Source organism: Bos taurus, chromosome 11 (assembly GCF_002263795.3).
Source record: "Bos taurus isolate L1 Dominette 01449 registration number 42190680 breed Hereford chromosome 11, ARS-UCD2.0, whole genome shotgun sequence".
Taxonomy (NCBI): Eukaryota; Metazoa; Chordata; class Mammalia; order Artiodactyla; family Bovidae; genus Bos; species Bos taurus.
Window position 1 is genome coordinate 2,761,575 of NC_037338.1, and position 23,453 is coordinate 2,785,027.

Genomic DNA, 23,453 nt, shown 5'->3' on the forward strand with positions numbered 1-23,453 from the left:
CAAGAATGAATATTTCGATAAAACATGGAAATGTCTTGAGCTGAATGGCCAGAAAGGAAAATCACCCATGGGGGACCTGAAAGTCTGGTGACAAGTGTCTCCACCGATGCTGTGATAATGGACCAAAGAATGGTGCAGAGCCAAGGAAGACAGAAGCTGGTAAAGTGGTGTGGGACCTGTGCTGTTCATAGAAGGTCATTCATGGGCAACTTTGTTTGCCCTGTGCTGGATCCTTTGGGTCTCATGGTTTAAATCATCATTTGTGTTTTCCAAGTGTGATCTGATTGTTCTATCCAAAGGTTTCCCTGCCAAAATAAGTTACAAGGTTGTTTTCCAAGGGAGTCTGAGACCAGAGGAAAAGTAACTTGTCAGAGGTCAGAGCCCTGTGTAGATGTACTGGGCGTTTTTCCCACCTTGCCTCTGGAACTGTTCTTTGCTGGTTAACTTTTCAGGCATGTGGCTCATTTCAAGCTGTTGTCCATTCTATCTGTGTCAGCATTTTTATCTGGACTTAGAGACAGAAGTGTGAACCAAAGGGACTGAATCTATTATTATTTTTTCAAAAGAGGCACGCCAGTCCGGTGGAAAGGGTCAAAGGTCATAATTGCTTCTGCTGGCAGCTTATTCTGGAATTTTTCAGACAATACTTATGTTGGTCACTCACCACAGGTTTACTCATTTTTGTACATTACCTTCCACACAAGTATATTTCACTTAATTGTGACCGCAGTGCCTAAGCTTTTTAATAGTATTTTCATGACAACATATGTGTTTCTATACAGTCCTTGCAAAGACCATTTTAAATGACACGCATATGGTCGGTCTTATCAGTCTACTTTATGTTAGGAAAGTTGAAAATACATAAAAATGTAGAAAATACAAAAAAAATCATTTTGTCGGGACATTTATAGAGGTCTTGTTAGCTTGTCTATTTCCTTCCAACCAGGCAAAGTTCACATATAACAGGTTGAGGAACATTCCATAATGTCAAGCACCATACAGTCTTCTAAAACAACAATCCGGGGAGGATCCTCTTGAATAGTTCCTGTTGGTCGTTAGGAATTATTTTCCCAAGGATGCTCTGCTACAAGTGAAGTGACCAGATACAGTAATTCCTGACAGAGATGCCAACTCCTAGTGTGGCTGGGATGGCGACAGGGTATTAGGCTGATCGCTTTGGAACCCATCATCCGTGCCCGAGTAGTGTTCACTTTTCTCTGGTAAAGTGTATTAATAACGAAGTAGCTGCGAGGATCCAATGAGGCAGTGATTTCGTGTGTTTAGGTACTTCGTTCTCTCTGGCAGGGGTGCAAGTTCATCTAAGGAGGGACTGAGTGTGTGTCACGTCCCAGACCCATAGCAGAGTCGCGCGCGATCAAGGAATACTTTTAATAAGCTTTAGCTTCCGACGCCCGGTCGTCGGTTCTTTTAGCCCTCTTCGAGATTTGGGTCGTTGGTGTCTGGGAAAACGGACCATCTCCCTTCGTTAAATTCTCTATCTGCAATTTCAGGAGCGCCACTCCTCTCGGCGGCCCAATTCCCGAGCCAGGGACTTCCCAGAGTACGGGCCTGGCCTCCCGGCGCTGGGGACGGCCGAAGGGAACTAGATCCCCGCGGAGAGCGGGCCAGCTCGCCGCCCAGCGTCCTCCGGGTTCGGCGGCCCAGGCCCACAGGGCCGAGAGACCCACGCCCCCGGCCCGCCCCGGGATCGCGCCGCCGCTTGTTTACTCCCCGGCGCAGCCTAGTCCGACCCTGGGGCCCGCCTCCGCCCGCCGCCTATTGGCTGAAAAGACTCCAGGGCTGGCGACGATTGGCCCGGCGGAGGCGGAGAGGTAGGCTGCGCGGGAGGCCGAGAGGGGGCAGCAGGCGATGGCGGCGGCGGCGGCGGCGGCGGGTCGGCTAGGCTGGTTGCTCGCCGCACTCTGCCTGGGCAATGCCGCCGGGGAGGCGGCGCCGGACCCGCGAGTGCTGGGCGTCTGTCTAGAGGAGGACGGAGCGGCGGGCGCGGGGTGGGCGCACGAAGGGGAGGTGCGGGCCGCGCCGGAGGCCACCTTCCGCTTGCGCCTCTTCGGCTCGGGCTTCTCCAACAGCTCCTGGTCCTGGGTGGCTCCTGAGGGGGCGGGTTGCCCCGAGGGGGGGCCGGCCGCAGCGCCCGACGAAGCGGCGGCCCCCACGGGCGAGTGGCGTGCGTTGCTGCGCCTGCGCGCCGAGGCCGCGCGCCCGCACTCTGTGCGGCTGGCGGTGCGCGGGGAGCCGGGGGGTTCGGCGGCCGAAGAGGCGGCAGCCCTCACGGGCGAGTGGCGCGCACTGCTGCGCCTGCGCGCCGAGGCCGCGCGCCCGCACTCGGCGCTGCTGGCCGTGCGTGTGGAGCCGGGCGGCTCGGCAGCCGAGGAGGAGGCGCCGCCCTGGGCTCTGGGCCTGGGGGCGGCGGGGCTGTTGGCGCTGGCGGCTCTGGCGCGGGGCCTGCAGCTGAGCGCACTGGCGCTGGCGCCCGCCGAGGTGCAGGTGCTGCGCGAGAGCGGCTCGGAGGCGGAGCGTGCGGCGGCGCGGCGCCTGGAGCCCGCACGGCGCTGGGCGGGCTGCGCCCTGGGCGCGCTGCTGCTGCTGGCCAGCCTGGCGCAGGCGGCGCTGGCGGTTCTGCTGTACCGCGCGGCCGGCCAGCGCGCCGTGCCGGCCGTGCTAGGCAGCGCGGGGCTCGTGTTCCTGGTGGGCGAGGTGGTGCCGGCCGCCGTGAGCGGGCGCTGGACGTTGGCACTGGCCCCGCGCGCGCTGATCCTCAGCCGCTTGGCGGTGCTGCTCACCCTGCCCGTGGCGCTGCCGGTGGGCCAGCTGCTGGAGCTGGCGGCGCGGCCAGGGAGGCTGCGCGAGCGCGTGCTGGAGCTGGCGCGCGGCGGCGGCGACCCCTACAGCGATCTCAGCAAGGGTGTGCTGCCCTGCCGTACGGTGGAGGACGTGCTCACGCCCCTCGAGGACTGCTTCATGCTGGATGCCAGCACCGTGCTGGACTTCGGCGTTCTGGCCAGCATCATGCAGAGCGGCCACACGCGCATCCCTGTTTACGAGGACGAGCGCTCCAACATCGTGGACATGCTCTACCTCAAGGACTTGGCTTTCGTGGACCCCGAAGACTGCACGCCGCTCAGCACCATCACCCGCTTCTACAATCACCCACTCCACTTCGTCTTCAACGACACCAAGCTGGACGCCGTCCTGGAGGAGTTCAAGCGAGGTAACTGTTGGGGAATCGCGGAGGGGACTCGAATGTCAGCTCTCTCTCCCCAGAGAAAGAGTGGGGTTTAGGGAAGCCTTGGGGAAAGGTCCCAACCCGGTGGACGACAGGGAGGCCTCTGCGCGGCCTTTTAATGAAGATGATGGTTTTTAGCTCCGAATGATCTTGCCTTTGGTCCCGAAAATGACAGTACTATAGACAACAAAAATCTTTTCCGGGCAGGCCCCCAGTTTGGGGAGATATGTGTACTTGACTAACTCTCCAGCTTTTTACCGGGTCATTTTTGTGGGCTTGGGCTTTGTGGCAGGTCCAGACTCGGATACAAACTGAAAGAACATAGAGTATACAGTCTAGATACCTGGACGCTGCTGTTTGCACATGTGTAATACCAAATTAGCTGAACCTGTGATGTTTCCAGCGTGTCGTTGTTAAGGTCAGTGATGGGCTATTGCCTTCCTGGTTACAGAAAAGGGTATGATTGATCATTACTTCCTGTGGTGTGGAAGAAACTTCCACTTTAACCAGAAGCAACTTGATGGAGGCCAGTCAGTCTCCCCTTCCTTTAAAAAAAACAATAACCCAAGTAAGGGCTCAAGTTCTCTTAACTCCACATTTTTGTCCTCTCCTTTCACCTGCGTTCAGGTGAAAACTGAGACCCTCCCATTGTGAAGGTTCGGGTTCCCCTGCAGTCTCCCTCTCTGTGATTGGGCTTGAGGTCCTCCCCAGAGCTTGGTCATGCTTCTCACACCTGAACTTCTGTGGGGACACTTGTGGACTCTGAATGAGCTTGACCATAAAGACTGCATAATTGAGGCCGAGAAGTGAGCAAGGCCCCCTCATAATGACTTCCTGACATCTGTGAAGTCTCCAGGTCCCAGGATCCCATAGGAGGTTCCCTGTGAGCCCCTGGACTGTCAGGGCAGGGAGGCAAAGCTCTGCCATAGTGACCATTAGTACTGCTGTGTGCCAGCCGCTTGGAGAAGGCAATGGCAAGGCACTCCAGTACTCTTGCCTAGGAAATCCCACGGATGGAGGAGCCTGGTGGGCTACAGTCCATGAGTCGGTCGTGACTGAGCGGCTTCACTTTCACTTTTCACTTTCACGCAATGGAGAAGGAAATGGCAACCCACTCCAGTGTTCTTGCCTGGAGAATCCCAGGGACCGCAGAGCCTGGTGGGCTGCTGTCTATGGGGCCGCACAGAGTCAGACATGACTGAAGCAACTTAGCGGCGGCAGCAGCATGCCAGCCACTAGTGGGCACACTTTAATCCTTTCAAAAGGCTGGGGTTTTAAAGAATTAGGCAGTTACTGTTACTACTGTTTCTCGGGATTGGGTGGGAGACTTTGATGGGCAGCTCTGGCTGCTGCACTGGAGAATCTCTGGATACTTCTACTTGTTTCCTCAGAATGTAGCCATGCAGCCCTGCTCTGGGGAGAGGAGCCCGGGATCCCGGCAGGCAGAGCCTCCCAGGAGCAAATGCTCCATCTCTGAGTAATACGGTATTTTCTGAGGCAGTGGTGGTTCTCGTGGCTGTGTGGCCAGCTGGCCTGGCCCTGGAGTCAGCAGGGGAGGGTACCATCTTGCCCCTGCCATCTTTCAGCTTGAGGCCAGGCTTGACCACCAGGGTGGTGGCTGCAGGCAGAGCATAGCACCCTGTTTAAGTGGTTTCCACAGATCACTGACTGGTGTGGAGACCAGAGTAGGGGGGTCCCTGTGGTTGGGGGGCCCAGTGAGGTGATGGTAGCCTGAACAAGGGTGCTCAGTGAGCATAGAAAGGAACACCTAAGAAGGCCTTGGAAGGTGGGCTTAGGATTTTGTGGTTTGCTGAGGGGTTGTGGGAGAAGGCAATGGCAACCCACTCCAGTACTCGTGCCTGGAAAATCCCATGGACCAAGGAGCCTGGTAGGCTGCAGTCCATGGGGTCGCTAGGAGTCGGACACGACTGAGTGACTTCACTTTCACTTTTCACTTTCATGCATTGGAGAAGGAAATGGCAACCCACTCCAGTGTTCTTGCCTGGAGAATCCCAGGGACAGGGGAGCCTGGTGGGCGGCCGTCTCTGGGGTTGCACAGAGTTGGACACGACTGAAGCGACTTAGCAGCAGCAGCAGAGGGGCTGTGAGGCGGGAGGAGGAGCTGAGGATGAAGGTGGGTTTGGCTTGGTGGTGGCCCTGCCTTTCCCTGAGACGGAGCACACGCAGGGAAGAGAGGGCTTGGGGGTTGGGGCCGGGGCGGGCAGATGAGTTTGTTGTGAACACTGGAATTTGTGTGCAGTGGCCTGAGACGTGGGTTGCTAGGAGCAGCCCATGTGCAGTGAAGCACAAGTGAAAGTCTCAAGCAGGAGGGAAGGATCTGGATGTCGGTAGGGAGGTGGTCCTGGGGAGTGATCCTAGAAAGCCGAAAGAGAGGCACTAGCAGGGCAGGGGTGGATGGGCAGTGAGGACGGGTACTGAGGACAGCCAGGGCCCTGGAATGTCCTGGAAGCTGAGGGAAGGAGAGTGATCAGGAGAGGAGGCTTACATCATGTCCTTTGGATCCAACAACCAGGATACCCTTGACCTTGCAAGAGCAGTTGTGGCATGGCGTGGGGAAGCCGGGGTGGGGGCCAGCAGTGAAGGAGGACGGCCCAAGGAGACTAGAGAGCGGTGGCTCGGAGAGGCCCGGCAGGGCGGGAGGCCTTCTGCTCTGGTGGTGGTTTCGCGCCTTTTCTTCATTAGCTTTTAAAACATTCTTAATTAGAGGAAAATTGTTTTACAGTGTTGTGTTGGTTTCTGCTGTACAGTAACTCCAGCTATAATTTTACATATGTCCCCTTCCTCTGCTGTTTTTATTTATGTATTTAATTCGGCTGTGTGGCATGTGGGATCTTAGTTCCCTGACCAGGGATCGAACTGCAGCCCCTGCGGCCAGAAGCGTGGATCTTAGCTAACCACTGGACCACCAGGAACGCCCTGCTCTTTGGTTCTAGTATGCGGGAGTCCAGTAGGCTTAGGTCTAAATGTTGGTAGGAAGTTGCTGGTAGGGAGGGACAGCCACAGTGCAGGCTGGGGTGGTGGCCTTGGGGCAGCTCTGGAGAGCCCCCTTCTAGAAGGTAGTGGGTGGGGGTACAGTGTGGAGGTTGAATGGAGGACTCTTTGGTCCCCTTGACCTTCTGATTCCTGTGGACAGTGAGGGCCATTCTCAGGGCAGGATAGCCTTATCTTTCCTGTGTCACCTGAACTCTCTGCTTCTCCTATGCAATGCAGTCCTTTGGCAGCTAGCTTTGTGTTTCCTCACTGAAGTCCTCATTAACCCAGCCCTCTTCTTCATTCCTCTGCTCATGAACGTAGAGCATACTGTAGCCTCCGTGGTGCCCGAGGTTTTAGAAATCAGTCCCCTTCTTGTCTCTCTGCCAAGGGTATGAGGCAGGGGTCCCTCTGAATTCCCTGAGGCGGAAGGCCCTGGCATCTTGGCAGTTACCATTTCAGGCCCCATTCCTTTCTCTCTTCAGATTGTGGTTTGTTCTGGAACTTTAGAGTCTGGAAGAGGCCCTTTCCCCGGTGAGGTGCCCCTCAGTCAATGTGCAGACCTGAGGTGACAGCTGATTGTTTTGTGCACACGTTTCCAGGAGGAGTGTAGACTTATGGAGGTGTAGTTCAGTTCAGTTCAGTTCCTCAGTCGTGTCTGACTCTTTGCGACCCCATGGACTGCAGCACACTAGGCTTCCCTGTCCATCACCAAATCCCAGAGCTTAGTCAAACTCATGTCCATTGAATCGGTGATGCCATCCAACCGTCTCATCCTCTGTCGTCCCCTTATCTTCCTGCCTTCAGTCTTTCTCAGCATCAGCGTCTTTTCCAATGAGTCAGATCTTCACATCAGGTGGCCAAAATATTGGAGCTCCAGCATCAGTCCTTCCAATGAATATTCAGGACTGTTCTCCTTTAGAATTGATTGCTTTGATCTCTTTGCAATCCAAGGGACTCTCAGGAGTCTTCTCCAACACCACAGTTAAAAGTATCGATTCTTCAGCTCTCAACTTTTTAAAAAATTTATTTATTTTAATTGGAGGCTAGTTACTTTACATTATTGTAGTGGTTTTTGCCATACATTGACATGAATCTGCCACGGGTGTACATGTGTTCCCCATCCTGAACCCCCTTTCCACCTCCCTCCTCATCCCATCCCTCAGGGTCATCCCAGTGCACCAGCCCTGAGCACCCTGTCTCATGCATCGAACCTGGACTGGTGATCTGTTTCACATATGATAATCTACATGTTTCAATGCTATTTTCTCAAATCATCCTACCCTTGCCTTCTCCCGCAGAGTCCAAAAAACTGTTCTACACATCTGTGTCTCTTTTGCTGTCTCACATACAGGGTTATCGTTACCATCTTTCTAAATTCCATATATATGTGTTAGTATACAGTACTGGTGTTTTTCTTTCTGGCTTACTTCACTCTGTATAATAGGCTTCAGTTTCATCCACCTCATTAGAACTGATTCAAATGTATTCTTTTTAATGGCTGAGTAATACTGCATAGTGTATATGTACCACAGCTTTCTTATCCATTTGTCTGCTGATGGATATCTAGGTTGCTTCCATGTCCTAGCTGTTGTAAACAGTGCTGCGATGAACATTGGGGTACACGTGTCTCTCTCAATTCTGGTTTCCTCAATGTGTATGCCCAGTAGTGGGATTGCTGGGTTATATGCCAGTTCTATTTCCAGTTTTTTAAGGAATCTCCACACTGTTCTCCATAGTGGCTGTACTAGTTTGCATTCCCACCAACAGTGTAGGAGGGTTCCCTTTTCTCCACACCCTCTCCAGCATTTATTGCTTGTAGACTGTTTGATAGCAGCCATTCTGACCAGCGTGAAATGGTACCTCATTGTGGTTTTGATTTGCATTTCTCTGATAATGAGTGATGTTGAGCCTCTTTTCATGTGTTTGCTAGCCATCTGTATGTCTTCTTTGGAAAAATGTCTGTTTAGTTCTTTGGCCCAGTTTTTCATTGGGTCGTTTATTTTTGTGGAATTGAGCTGCAGGAGCTGCTTGTATATTTTTGAGATTAATTCTTTGTCAGTTTCTTTGTTTGCTGTTATTTTCTCCAGTTCTGAAGGCTGTCTTTTCACCTTGCTTATGGTTTCCTTCATTGTGCAAAAGCTTTTAAGTTTAATTAGGTCCCCTTTGTTTATTGTTGCTTTTATTTCCATTACTCTGGTAGGTGGGTCATAGAGGATCCTGCTGTGATTTATGTCAGAGAGTGTTTTGCCTATGTTTTCCTCTAGGAGTTTTATAGTTTCTGGTCTTACATTCAGATCTTTAATCCATTTTGAGTTTATTTTTGTGTATGGTGTTAGAAAGTGTTCTAGTTTCATTCTTTTACAAGTGGTTGACCAGTTTTCCCAGCACCACTTATTAAAGAGATTGTCTTTTCTCCATTGTATATTCTTGCCTCCTTTGTCGAAGATAAGGTGCCATTAGGTGCGTGGATTTGTCTCTGGGCTTTCTATTTTGTTCCATTGATCTATATTTCTGTCTTTGTGCCAGTACCATACTGTCTTGATGACTATAGCTTTATAGTATAGTCTGAAGTCAGGCAGGTTGATTCCTCCAGTTCCATTCTTCTTTCTCAAGATGGCTTTGGCTATTCAAGTTTTATTGTATTTTCATACAAATTGTGAAATTATTTGTTCTAGTTCTCTGAAAAATACCATTGGTAGCTTGATAGGGATTGCATTGAATCTATATATTGCTTTGGGTAGAATACTCATTTTCACTATAGTGATTCTTCCCATCCATGAACATGATACATTTCTCCATCTATTTGTGTCATCTTTGATTTCTATCATCAGTGGTTTTTTTTTTTTTTTAATTTTTTTTATTTCTACCTGCACTATAAGCACTTTATCATCAGTGTTTCATAGTTTTCTATATATAGGTCTTTTGTTTCTTTAGGTAGATTTATTCCTAAGTGTTTTATTCTTTTTGTTGCAATGGTGAATGGAATTGTTTCCTTAATTTCTCTTTCTGTTTTCTCAGTGTATAGGAATGCAGGGGATTTTTGTGTGTTAATTTTATATCCTGCAACTTTACTATATTCATTGATTAGCTCTAGTAATTTTCTGGGGGAGTCTTTAGGGTTTTCCATGTAAAGGATCATGTCATCTGCAAACAGTGAGAGTTTTACTTCTTCTTTTCCAATCTGGATTCCTTTTATTTCTTTTTCTTCTCTGATTGCTGTGGCCAAAACTTCCAAAACTAGGTTGAATAGTAGTGGTGAGAGTGGGCACCCTTGTCTTGTTCCTGACTTTAGGGGAAATGCTTTCAATTTTTCACCATTGAGGATAATATTTGCTGTGGGTTTGTCATATATAGCTTTTATTATGTTGAGGTATGTTCCTTCTATTCCTGCTTTCTGGAGGGTTTTTATTATAAATGGATGTTAAATTTTGTCAAAGGCTTCCTCTGCATCTGTTCAGATAATCATGGTTTTTATCTTTCAATTTGTTAACATAGTGTATTACATTGATTTGTGGATATTAAAGAATCCTTGCATTCCTGGGATAAAGCCCACTTGGTCATGGTGTATGATCTTTTTAATATGTTGTTGGATTCTGTTTGCTAGGATTTTGTTAAGGATTATGTTCATCAGTGATATTGGCCTGTAGTTTTCTTTTTTGTGGCATCTTTGTCAGGTTTTGGTATTAGGGTGATGGTGGCCTCATAGAATGAGTTTGGAAGTTTACCTCCCTCTGCAGTTTTCTGGAAGAGTTTGAGCAGAATAGGTGTTAGCTCTTCTCTAAATTTTTGGTAGAATTCGGCTGTGAAGCCTTCTGGTCCTGGGCTTTTGTTTGCTGGAAGATTTCTGATTACAATTTTGATTTCCGTGCTTGTGATGGGTCTGTTAAGATTTTCTATTTCTTCCTGGTTCAGTTTTGGAAAGTTATACTTTTCTAGGAATTTGTCCATTTCTTCCAAGTTGTCCATTTTATTGGCATACAGTTGCTGATAGTAGTCTCTTATGATCCTTTGTATTTCTTTGTTGTCTGTTGCGATTTCTCCATTTTCATATCTAATTTTGTTGATTTGATTCTTCTCCCTTTGTTTCTTGATGAGCCTGGCTAATGGTTTGTCTATTTTATTTATCTTCTCAAAGAACCAGCTTTTAGCTTTGTTGATTTTTGCTATGGTCTCTTTTATTTCTTTTGCATTTATTTCTGCCCTAATGTTTATGATTTCTTTCCTTCTACTAACCCTGGGGTTCTTCATTTCTTCCTTTTCTAGTTGCTTTAGGTGTAGAGTTAGGTTATTTATTTGATTTCTCTTCTGTTTCTTGAGGTAGGCTTGTATTGCTATGAACCTTCCCCTTAGCACTGCTTTTACTGAGTCCCTTAGGTTTTGGGTTGTTTTGTTTTGTTTCTATGCATATTTTGATTTCCTTTTTGATTTCTTCTGTGATTTGTTGGTTATTCAGAAGCGTGTTGTTTAGCCTTCATATGTTTGTATTTTTAATAGCTTTTTTCCTGCAGTTGACATCTAATCTTATTGCATTGTGATCAGAAATGATGCTTGGAATGATTTCAGTTTTTTGAATTTACCAGGGCTAGATTTATGGTCCAGGATGTGATCTATCCTGGAGAAAGTTCTGTGTGCACTTGAGAAAAATGTGAAATTCATTGCTTTGGGGTAAAATGTCCTATAGATATCAATTAGGTCTAACTGGTTCATTGTATCATTTAAAGTTTGTGTTTCCTTGCTAATTTTATGTTTAGTTGATATATCCATTGGTGTGAGTTGGGTATTAAAGTCTCCCACTATTACTGTGTTACTGTTAATTTCCCCTTTCATACTTGTTTGCATTTGCCTTACATATTTTGGTGCTCTGATGTGGGGTTCATGTATATTTATAATTGTTTTATCTTCTTGGATTGATCCTTTGATCATTATGTAGTGTCCTTCGTTGTCTCTTTTCACAGCCTTTATTTCAAAGTCTGTTTTATCTGATATGAGTATTGCTACTCCTGCTTTCTTTTGGTCTCCATTTACGTGAAATATCTTCACTTTGAGTCTGTGTGTCCCTTGTTTTGAGGTGGGTCTCTTGTAGACAGCATATATAGGGTCTTGTTTTTGTATCCATTTAGCCAGTCTTTGTCTTTTGGTTGGGGCGTTCGACCCATTTACATTTAAGGTAATTATTGATAAATATGATCCCGTTGCCATTTACTTTGTTGTTTTGGGTTCAAGCTTATACACCTTTTCTGTGTTTCCTGTCTAGAGAAGATCCTTTAGCATTTGTTGGAGAGCTGGTTTGGTGGTGCTGAATTCTCTCAGCTTTTGGTTTTCTGTAAAGCTTTTGATTTTTCCTTCGTATTTGAATGAGATCCTTGCTGGGTACAGTAATCTGGTTTGTAGGTTTTTCTCTTTCATCACTTTAAGTATGTCCTGCCATTCCCTTCTGGCCTGAAGAGTTTCTATTGAAAGATCAGCTGTTATCCTTATGGGAATCCCCTTGTGTGTTATTTGTTGTTTTTCCCTTGCTGCTTTTAATATTTGTTCTTTGTGTTTGATCTTTGTTAATTTGATTAATATGTGTCTTGAGGTGTTTCACCTTGGGTGTATCCTATTTGGGACTCTGAGTTTCTTGGACTTGGGTGGCTATTTCCTTCTCCATTTTAGAGACGTTTTCAGCTATTATCACCTCAAGTATTTTCTCATGGCCTTTCTTTTTGTGTTCTTCTTCTGGGACTCCTATGATTCGAATGTTGGGGCTTTTGACATTGTCCCAGAGGTCTCTGAGGTTGTCTTCATTTAATTCTTTTTTTTTTCCCTCTCTACTCTATTTATTTCCACCATTCTATCTTCCACCTCACTTATCCTATCTTCTGCCTCAGTTATTCTACTGCTGGTTCCCTCCAGAGGTTTTTTTTTAAATCTCATTTATTGCATTATTCATTATTGATTGACTCTTTTTTATTTCTTCTAGGTCCTTGTTAAACATTTCTTGCATCTTCTCAGTCCTTGTCTCCAGGCTGTTTATCTGTAACTCCATTCTGTTTTCAAGATTTTGGATCATTTTTACTATTATTATTATGAATTCTTTTCCAGGTAGACTCCCTATCTGCTCCTCTTCTGTTTGGTTTGGTGGGCATTTATCATGTTCCTTTACCTGCTGAGTATTTCTCTGCCTTTTCATTTTGTTTAGGTTGCTGTGTTTGGGGTGGCCTTTCTGTATTCTGGCAGTTTGTGGTTCCTCTTCATTGTGGAGGTTCCTCCCTGTGGGTGGGGTTGGACGAGTGGCTTGTCAAGGTTTCCTGGTTAGGGAAGCTTGTGTCCATGTTCTGGTGGGTGGAGCTGGATTTCTTCTTTCTGGAGTGCAATGAAGTGTCCAGTAGTGAGTTTTGAGATGTCTGTGGGTTTGGTGTGACTTTGGGAAGCCTGTATATTAAAGCTCAGGGCTGTGTTCCTACATTGCTGGAGAATTTGCATGGTGTGTCTTGCTCTGGAACTTGTTGGCCTTTGGGTGGAGCTTGGTTTCAGTGTAGGTATGGAGGCTTTTGGACTTCCCTGGTGGCTCAGACGGTAAAGCGTCTGCCTACAATGTGGGAGACCCGGGTTCGCTCCTTGGGTCAGGAAGATCCCCTGGAGAAGGAAATGGGAACCCACTCCAGTATTCTTGTCTGGAAAATCCCATGGACGGAGAAGCCTGGTTGGCTACTGTCCATGGGGTCGCAAAGAGTTGAACACGACTGAGCGACTTCACTATCTATCTATCTATCTATGGCGGCTTTTGGATGCGCTCTTATCGATTAATGTTCCCTGGAGTCAGGAGTTCTCTGGTGTTCTCAGGTTTTAGATTTAAGCCTCCTGCCTCTGGTTTTCAGTCTTATTCTTACAGTAGCCTCAAGACTTCTGCATCTGTATAGCACAGATGATAAAACATCTAGGTTAATGGAGAAAAGATTCTCCACAGTGAGGGACACCCAGAAAGGTTCGCTGAGTTACATGGAGAAGAGAAGAGGGAGGAGGGAGATAAGGGAGATGGAGGTGACCAGGAGGAGAAGAGGGGGAATCAAAAGGGGAGAGAGCAGGCTAGCCAGTAATCACTTCCCTGTGTGCTCTCCACAGTCTGGATCCCTCAGAGACATTCACGGAGTTAAACAGAGAAGAGAAGAGGGAGGAAGGAGACAGAGGTGGCCAGGAGGAGAAGAGGGGAAATCAAAAGGAGAGAGAGAGAGAGCCAGTCAGTAATCAGTTCCCTAAGTGTTCTCCACAGCCCGGAACACACAAAGAGATTCACAGTGTTGGGTAGAGAAGAGAAGGGGGAGGGAGGAGATAGAGGTGACTAGGGGAGAAAAAGGAGAGTCAAAAGGGGAAGAGGGCAATCAAGCCAGTAATTATATTCCTAAGTAAAAATAGGTACTAAATAAAGATTGGATTCTTAAAGGTACAAAATTGATAACAAATACTAAAAAGCAAAATTAAAAATCTAGAGTAGAGGTTAGACTCTCAAAAGTACAATATTAAAAAAACAAAACTAAATCACAAAAATTATAAAAATATATATATAATTTTCTTTAAAAGTAGGGTATTTTTTTTGCAAGGTAATAGGTTACAAAAATGAAAATTAAAGGAGTAATAAAGGACTAAAATTTTTTTTTTAGTTTAAAAATGATAATAGTAAAATATATCTAGGAATTTCTCTGGAGCTGTTGTGGGCAGTGTGGAGTCAGTTCAGTTTCAGATGGTTCCTTGTTCTAGCTTATACTTCTCAAGGTCTGTAGGCCCCTTCCAGTGTAGTTGGTGCTAACTACAGGGTTTTAATCTGTTGCACCTGTCACTTCCAAAGCGGTTCCCTGTTCTTTGTTTATTTTGGCTTCCTCTGTTTGCAAGTCTCTTCAGTGTCTAACTTCCGCCCTGACACAGGGGGGCGAAGGGGGTCACTTGTTTAGGCTAACTTGTTCAGTTGTGCTGTGGGGAGGGAGGAGCACTGCAAGCAAATATCACTGGCGTGTGTGGGGAGTGCTCGCAGTGTCTGGGCCACACTGGGTTTGCCTCCACTCACGGCGTGTGTGCTTTCCCGGTCTACACTGCTCAGGCTCCAGGTTGTTCTGCAGGGGGACTGTCTAAAGGGGGCCCTGGGCTGCGTGCACTTCCCAGGTCTAAGCCCCTCAGGTTCAGGTTCTCGGGTACTCCACAAAGGCGCAGACTCAGTTGGGCCTGCGTTTGTGCCCTTCCCAGGTCTGAGCAGCTCAGGCGCCCAGGTGCTTGGCAGGCGCGCTCTCCCCAGGTAGGGCGGGGCGTCTTATCGCCTCCCCCGTCCCAGCCTCTCAGTTTCGCAGTCTCAGGTGTGCTGTGTGTCTCCTCTGGGGAGCTGATCTCTGGCTGCGACCCTCCTGGTAGATGTCAACCATCCAGAATCCCAGGAAGACTTGGTTAGCAACTGGGAGCCTGCTTGCAGTTTGGTAGAGGATGCCATCCCTGGGGCCGAGATTGCCCCTCTCCAGCTCTGGCTGCAGCCCGCCTGCCTCCCTGCCTCTGGTGGGGCATGGGCCGGTCCGCAGCTGGCTAGCTCTCCTCTGGTATTCGCTCAGTCCTTTGTTCTGTGAGCGGGCCTGGCAGTGCCCTAGGTTAGAGCTTTTTGCGGAAAAGTTCTTTCTCTCTCTCTCTTTTTTCTCTGGCTATGCACAGTCTGGGTTGCTATCTCACGTTATCTCCCTCAGATTGCCGTCAGGGCATTCAGTGCCAGTCCTTACCCTAAGCAGTGCAGGACGCGCCTCCCTGTTCAGCCCCCGCTTGCTGGTGGTGGATCCCAGCGTCTGGGCTGATCCCAGCCCAGCTGGGCTGGATCCCAGCAACTCCGCTGGGAGTTGCCGTTAGGCACGTCGTCTGTGGGTTTTATTTATTTATTTATTTTTTCCTCCTGGTTATGTTGCCTTCGGAGATTCCAAAACTCCCCACAGACCCGCCGGTGAGAGGGTTTCCTGGTGTTTGGAAACTTCTCCTCTTTAACAACTCCCTCCCTGGGATGGGTCTCCATCCCTAACTCTTTTATCTCTCTTTTTATCTTTTATATTTTGTCCTACCTCCTTTTGAAGACAATGGGCTGCCTTTCTGGGTGCCTGGTTTCCTCTGCCAGTGTTCAAAAGTTGCTTTGTGGAATTTGCTCAGCGTTCAGATGATCTTTCGATGAATTTGTGGGGGAGAAAGTGGTCTCCCCATCCTATTCCTCCATCATGTTAGGACTGCCCCCTCAGCTTTCTTTATAGTCCAGCTTTCACATCCATACATGACTACTGGCAAAACCACAGCTTTGAGTAGACGAACCTTTGTTGGCAAGGTAATGTCTCTGCTTTTTAATATGCTGTCTAGGTTGATCATAGCTCTTCTTCCAAGGAGCAAGTGTCTTTTAATTTCATGGCTGCAGTCACCATCTGCAGTGATTTTGGAGCTCAAAAAAATAGTCTCTCACTGTTTCCATTGTTTCTCATCTATTTGCCATGTGATGGGGCCAAATGCCATGATCTTAGTTTTCTGAATGTTGAGTTTCAAGCCAACTTTTTCACTCTCCTCTTTCACTTTCATCAAGAGGCTCTTTAGTTCCTCTTCGCTTTCTGCCATAAGGGTGGTGTCAGCTGTGTATCTGAGATTATTGATATTTCTCCTGGCAGTCTTGATTCCAGCTTGTGCTTCATCCAGCCTGGCATTTTGCATGATGTACTCTGCACAGGAATTAAATAAGCAGGGTGACATTATATAGCCTTGTTGTACTCCTTTCCTGATTTGGAACCAGTCCATTGTTCCATGTCCAGTTCTAACGTGCTTCTTAACCTTCATACAGATTCTCAGGAGGCACATAAGGTGGTCTGATAGCCCCATCTCTTTTAAGAATTTTCCACAGTTTGTGGTGATCCACACAGTCAGGGAGACCCAGGTTCAATCCCTGGGTTGGGAAGATTCCCTGGAGAAGGAAATGGTAACCCAGTCCAGTACTCTTGCCTGGAAAATCCCATAGACGGAGGAGCCTGGTAGGCTATAGTCCATGGGGTCGGAAAGTGTCAAACACGACTGAGTGACTTCACTTTTCACACAGTCAGAGGCTTTGGCGTAGTCAATAAAGCAGAAGTAGATGTTTTTCTGAGATTCTCTTGCTTTTTCAATGATCCAACGGATGTTGGCAATTTGATCTCTGGTTCTTCTGCCTTTTCTGAATCTAGCTTGAAGCGTGTGAGATGTGTGCAATTGTGTGGTAGGTTGAACATTCTTTGGCATTGCCTTTCTTTGGGATTGGAATGAAAACTGACCTTTTCCAGTCCTGTGGCCACTGCTGAGTTTCCAAATTTGCTGGCACATTGAGTGCAGTGCTTTCACAGCATTGTCTTTTAGGATTTGAAATACCTCAACTGGAATTCCATCACCTCCACTAGCTTTGTTCATAGTGATGCTTCCTAAGGCCCATTTGACTTTGCACCCCAGGATGTCTGGCTCTAGGTGAGTGATCACAGCATCGTGGTTATCTGGGTCATGAAGACCTTTTTTGTATAGTTCTTCTGTGTATTCTTGCCATCTCTTCTTAATATCGTCAACTTCTGTTAGTAAGTAACAGATGGTGTAGTAAGTAGCACATACTTTCTGTAAAGCCATTAACCCCTGCCTTCTTTGTCAACCCTCAGTTACCTCAAGGACATTCAGCCAAAGGAGGAATTAGAAGAGGGGAGCTTTTCAGAGTCCATTTCAGATTCGCTGAGTTCTAGTTCATTGTTTGGCAGAAACCAAAGGATTGTCTCAGCTCTGAAAATAGTTAGACCTGCTCAGGCATTTGTGAGGGACGATCACACGGTACTTTTCTCATAGGATACATTCAAACAGTTTAAAAAAAAACTGAAGTGAGAAGACAGGAATTTTAACTCCAATTGCATTTTTAGGAATGTTCTAGAAATTAGGTCCTCTAGCATCCGTGTCATTGGTGAGGGTTCTCAAGCCTGCTAACTAAAATGAGAACGCTGGAGCTTTCTCCGGCTTCCTGGTTGGTATTGGCAGGTATGTGGTCCACCTTGGCCTTTTGCAGGGAACGTCTGTCTTGGGGCGTGTATCAGTGTTTGTAGTCAGCCAGCCAGGGCCCCGTATCTTGTGAGCATTTTACCCGGTCAGATGAGGAACTTGAGTCTCTCCAGCTGCCCTTTCTCTGTGTGCCTCTTAGCCCTTTCTCCTGGTTGCCTCCTGGACCCCTCAAATGTTCTGTCTTAAGGTTAAGTCACGCAGCCAGTGTTTGAGGGATCTTCCAAGGCTCTGCTTTCTTCTGTTCATTATTGAATCATCTCCTCACTGAGAACTGAGCTTCTTCTGTAGAAGTTTAAAGCATGGGAGGACTTTGTCATTTCTGTAGTTTCCTGGAAGGAAGGGGATCCTCTCTGCTCCCAGGTGGCCATCTCGAACCTGAGCTTTGGTTCTCAAAATCCAAAAAGACTGTTGACCAATATTCTGTGTTGAGGCTCAAGCTTCCTCATGTGGCCTGATGGATTTATATTCAGTGGTTGTCTCTCCGGGACCTTCGTAGCAATGCTGCCTGCCCACTGGTATCAGCCATTCCCAGCTCAAATATCATGGGCTGGGAAATGTGTAGAAGTTCCTCATTTGGTGTCTGTGTCTCAGCAGGAATGGGCAGGCAATGCCCCAGGCATCCCTCACCCATTCCTCATGGGAAGAGGGGAGGCAATTTAATGTGGGCTTTTCCACCTTTAATTTTTGCCCCGGGATGGTGGAACCCCCTGAAGAAGGCTGCTTGCATCTCTCCAGCTGGGCCCTGTGCTGAGGATGGTGCCTTGGCACCATGCGTGTCACCCAAAGAGAATGAGGCTCCTGAGATCCAGTCTGTTGTTCTCTTCAGTGAAAGTCACTTGTGCAGGGCATGAGGAGAGTGGACCCAGAGCCAGCTGTCTGGGTGCCAGATTGGGGGGGCGGTCACTGACTCTCTTGGCCTCAGTTTTCTCTGTAAACCGTAAAATGCAAATAAAAAATACTATGTGCCTCATAGAGTTAGTTGCCAGAGATTTGGTAGGTTAATCAATGACTAAAGCACCTGGTGGCTGACACTCGCAGGCAAGCACACAGGACAGGCACGCCTTGGCTCCAGACCACCATGATAAAGTGAGGCGTGCAAATGGTTTGGTTTCTCAGTGCATATAAAAGTTATGTTTATGTTGCAGTCTGTTAAGTGTGCAATTGGCATTAGGTGTGAAAAAAACTATGTATCTTAGTTTAAAAACATTTTATGGCTAAAAGATGTTAACACCATCTGAGCCTTCAGTGAGTTATAAACTTTGATGGAGGAGGGTCTTGCTTCCATGTCAGTGGCTGCTGGCTGATAATTATGGGTGGTGGTTGCTAAAAGTTGGCATGGCCACAGCAGTTGGTTTGTTTTTTTTTTTAATTGGAAGGTAATTGCTTTACAGTATTGTGTTGGTTTCTGCTACACATCAATGCGAATCAGCCACAGGTTCACATGTGTCCCCTCCCGCCCACCTCCCGCCCCATCTCATCCTCTAGGGTAAGCGCCTGATTGGGCTCCCTGTGTCACACAGCGTGTTTCCACTGGGCACCTGTTTGACACATGGTAATTCGTGTGTCTCCTTGTTCCCCTCTCCTGCCCCCACTGTGTCCACACGTCCCTTCTCTGTCTGTGTCTCCATTGCGACCCTGCAGAAGGTTCATCCGTACCGTCTTTCTAAATCCCATGTATACGTATTAATACATATTTGTTTTTCTTATTTTGACTTCACTGTGTATAACAGGTTCTAGGTTCATCCACCTCATTAGGACCGACTCAAATGTGTTCTTTTTTATGGCTGAAGAAGAGATAAGAAAGCCTTCCTCAGCGATCAATGCAAAGGAAGTAGAGGAAAACAACAGAATGGGAAAGACTAGAGATCTCTTCAAGAAAATTAGAGATACCAAGGGAACATTTCATGCAAAGATGGGCTCGATAAAGGACAGAAATTGTATGGACCTACCAGAAGCAGAAGATATTAAGAAGAGATGGCAAGAATACACAGAAGAAGTGTACAAAAAAGATCTTCACGACCAAGATAATCATGATGGTGTGATCACTGACCTAGAGCCAGACATCCTGAAATGTGAAGTCAAGTCGGCCTTAGAAAGCATCACTATGAATAAAGCTAGTGGAGGTGATGGAATTCCAGTTGAGGTATTTCAAATCCTGAAAGATGATGCTGTGAAAGTGCTACACTCAATATGCCAGCATATTTGGACAACTCAGCAGTGGCCACAGGACTGGAAAAGGTCAGTTTTCATTCCAATCCCAAAGAAAGGCAATGCCAAAGAATGCTCAAACTACCGCACAATTGCACTCATCTCACACACTAGTAATGCTCAAAATTCTCCAAGCCAGGCTTCAGCAATACGTGAACCATGAACTTCGAGATGTTCAAGCTGGTTTTAGAAAAGGCAGAGGAACCAGAGATCAAATTGCCAATATCTGCTGGATCATTGAAAAAGCAAGAGAGTTCGAGAAAAACATCTATTTCTGCTTTCTTGACTATGCCAAAGCCTTTGACTGTGTGGATCACAAGAAACTGTGGAAAATTCTTCAAGAGATGGGAATACCAGACCACCTGACCTGCCTCTTGAAAACCTGTATGCAGGTGAGGAAGCAACAGTTGGAACTTGTCATGGAACAACAGACTGCTTCCAAATAGGGAAAGGAGTACGTCAAGACTGTATATTGTCACCCTGCTTATTTAACTTATACGCAGAGTACATCATGAGAAACGCTGGGCTGGATAAAGCACAATCTGGAATCAAGATTGCCGGGAGAAATATCAATAACCTCAGATACGCAGATGACACCACCCTTATGGCAGAAAGTGAAGAGGAACTAAAAAGCCTCTTGATGAAAGTGAAAGAGGAGAGTGAAAAAGTTGGCTTAAAGCTCAACATTCAGAAAACGAAGATCCTGGCATCTGGTCCCATCACTTCATGGCAAATAGATGGGGAAACAGTGGAAACAGTGTCAGACTTTATTTTGGGGGGGCTCCAAAATCACTGCAGATGGTGACTGCAGCCATGAAATTAAAAGATGCTTACTCCTTGGAAGAAAAGTTATGACCAACCTAGGTAGCATATTCAAAAGCAGAGACATTAATTTGCTAACAAAGGTCCGTCTAGGCAAGGCTATGGTTTTTCCTGTGGTCATGTATGGATGTGAGAGTTGGACTGTGAAGAAAGCTGAGCGCCAAAGAATTTATGCTTTTGAACTGTGGTGTTGGAGAAGACTATTGAGAGTCCTTTGGACTGCAAGGAGATCCAACCAGTCCATTCTAAAGGAGATCAGCCCTGGGTGTTGTTTGGAAGGAATGATGCGAAAGCTGAAACTCCAATACTTTGGCCACCTCATGAGAAGAGTTGACTCATTGGAAAAGACTCTGATGCTGGGAGGGACTGGGGACAGGAGGAAAAGGGGACGACAGAGGATGAGATGGCTGGATGGCATCACTGACTTGATGGACGTGAATTTGAGTGAACTCTGGGAGTTGGTGATGGACAGGGAGGCCTGGTGTGCTGCGATTCATGGGGTCGCAAAGAGTCGGACACAACTGAGCGACTGAACTGAACTGAACTGAATACTCCATTGTGGCCGTATCTTAAAATAAGACTACAGTGATGTTTGCCACATCGATGAACCCTTCCTTTCACCAGCAGTCTCTCTCTAGCAGGCAGCAGAAACGTTTGGTAGTGTTTTACCCATGGTAGACATTCTTCCAGATTGGGAGTGTGTCCTCTCAACTCTGCCAGCCCTTATCAGGTAACTTTGTAGAATGTTCTAAATCTCTTCTTGCCATTTCAACAGTCTTTGCAACACCTTTAACATGAATAGCGTCCATCTCAGGAAACTGCTTTCTTTCCTCATCTATGAGAAGCAGCTCCTCATCTGTTGAAGTTTCACCACAAGATGGCAGCAATTCAGTCACTCTTCAGGCTCCACTTCTAATTCCCATTCTCTTGCTGGTCCCACATGTGCAGTTACTTCCTCTAGTGAAGTCTTGAACCCCTCAAAGTCATCCTTGAAGGTTGGAATCATCTTCTTCCAAACTCCTGTTAGTATTGATATTTTGACTTCTTTTCATGAATCATGAATGTTCTTAATAGCTTCTTGAATGATGAATGTTTTCCAGATTATTTTCAGTTGACTTTGCCCCGATTCATTAGAGAAATCTTATCTATGACAGCTATGGCCTTATGAAATGTAGTTGTTAAATAATAAGACTTGAAAGTTGAACTTCCTCCTTCATCTGTGGGCCGCAGTATGATGATGTGTTAGTAGGCATGAAAATAACATTCACCTTGTTGGACATCTCCATCAGAGCTCTTTGGTGACCAGATTGTCAGTGAGCAGAGCTACTTTGAAAAGAATCTTTTTTCTAAGCAGTAGGTCTCAACTGGGCTTAAAATATTCAGTAAACCACATTGTAAAATGACGTGTTGTCATTCAGGCTTTATTATTCCATTTGTAGAGCACAGGCAGAGTAGATTTAGTGTAGTTTGCATAGGCCCTAGGATTTTAGGAATGGTCAGTGAGCACTGGTTTCAACCTGAAGTCGCCTGCTAACTGCATTCAATTCAGTTCAGTTCAGTTGCTCAGTTGTGTCCGACTCTTTGCGACCCCATGAATCGCAGCACACCAGGCCTCCCTGTCCATCACCAACTCCCGGAGTTCACTCAAACTCACGTCCATCGAGTCAGTGATGCCATCCAGCCATCTCATCCTCTGTCGTCCCCTTTTCCTCCTGCCCTCAATCCCTCCCAGCATCAGAGTCTTTTTCAATGAGTCAACTCTTCACATGAGGTGGCCAAAGTACTGGAGTTTCAGCTTTAGCATCACTCCTTCCAAAGAACACCCAGGGCTGATCTCCTTTAGAATGGACTGGTTGGATCTCCTTGCAGTCCAAGGGACTCTCAAGAGTCTTCTCCAACCCAACAGTTCAAAAGCATCAATCCTTCGGCTCTCAGCCTTCTTCACAGTCCAACTCTCACATCCATACATGACCACTGGAAAAACCATAGCCTTGCCTAGACGAACCTTTGTTGGCAAAGTAATGTCTCTGCTTTTCAATATGCTATCTAGGTTGGTCATAACTTTCCCGCTGACAAGAGGGTCAGCCTGTCCTTTGACACTTTGAAACCAGGTCTTGACCTCTCCTCTCTGACTGTGAAGTTCTTCATGGTATCTTCTTCCAATAGAAGGCTGTTTTGTCTACACTGAACATCTGTTTTTTTAGTGTAGCCACCTTCATTAATGATCTGAGCTAGCTCTTTTGGGTAACTTGGTACAGCTTCTACATCAGCACTTGCTGCTTCACCTTACACTTTCTATGTTATGGAGTCAGTGCTCCTTAAACCTCATGAACTGATCTCTGCTAACTTCAAAATTTTTGTCTATAGCTTCCTCACCTGTCCCAGCCTCGATAGAATTGACAACAGGTTGTGGCTGGTTTGATCTTCTCTCCAGACCACTCAGACTTTCTCCATATTAGCAATAAGACTGTTTGGTTTTCTTGTCATTCACGTGTTCATTGAGTTGTTCAGTCGCTCAGTCGTGTCTCAGTCTTTGTGACCCCGTGAACTGCAACATGCTGGGCTTTGCTGTTCTTCATCATCTCCCGGAGTTTGCTCAAACTCATGTCCATTGAGCCAGTAATGACATCCAGCCATTTCATCCTTGTCGTCTCCTGCTCCTCTTGCCCTCTGAGTACTGCATTTATTTATATGCTTGTTTGTGTTTATTTTGAGGGAGTAGCTCTTTTAATTTCCTTCAAGAACTGATTCTTTGCTCTCATGACTTGGCTGTTTGATGCACGAGGCCTAACTTCTGGCCTGTCTCAAATGAGTCAGCTTTTCGCATCAGGTGGCTAAAGTATTGGAGTTTCAGCTTCAACATCAGTCCCTCCAATGAACACCCAGGACTGATCTCCTTTAGGATGGACTGGTTGGATCTCCTTATAGTCCAAGGGACTCTCAAGAGTCTTCTCCAACACCACAGTTCAAAAGCATCAATTGTTCGGCGATCAGCTTTCTTTAGAGTCCACCTCTCACATCCATACATGACTGCTGGAAAAACCATAGCCTTGACTAGATGGACCTTTGTTGTCAATGTCTCTGCTTTTGAATATGCCATCTAGGTTGGTCATTACTTTCCTTCCAAGGAGCAAGCGTCTTTTAATTT

At 46.9% G+C, this 23,453-nt stretch overlaps 1 protein-coding gene across 5 annotated transcripts in view; it reads left to right on the plus strand.

Moving 5' to 3' along the window:
• The first annotated feature begins 1,834 nt into the window (after positions 1–1,834).
• The window catches only part of CNNM3 (cyclin and CBS domain divalent metal cation transport mediator 3), a 33,502-nt gene continuing 11,883 nt past the window's right edge, over positions 1,835–23,453 (plus strand). For all 5 annotated transcript variants that reach the window (XR_003037076.2, XM_024999282.2, XM_024999280.2 and 2 more), the window contains exon 1: positions 1,835–3,229. Coding sequence is in view for 4 of the 5 variants with exons in the window: in XM_024999282.2 (XP_024855050.1) it covers positions 1,870–3,229 (1,360 nt within the window). In the remaining variant the exon portion in view is untranslated. The remainder of the gene's footprint in view (positions 3,230–23,453) is intronic.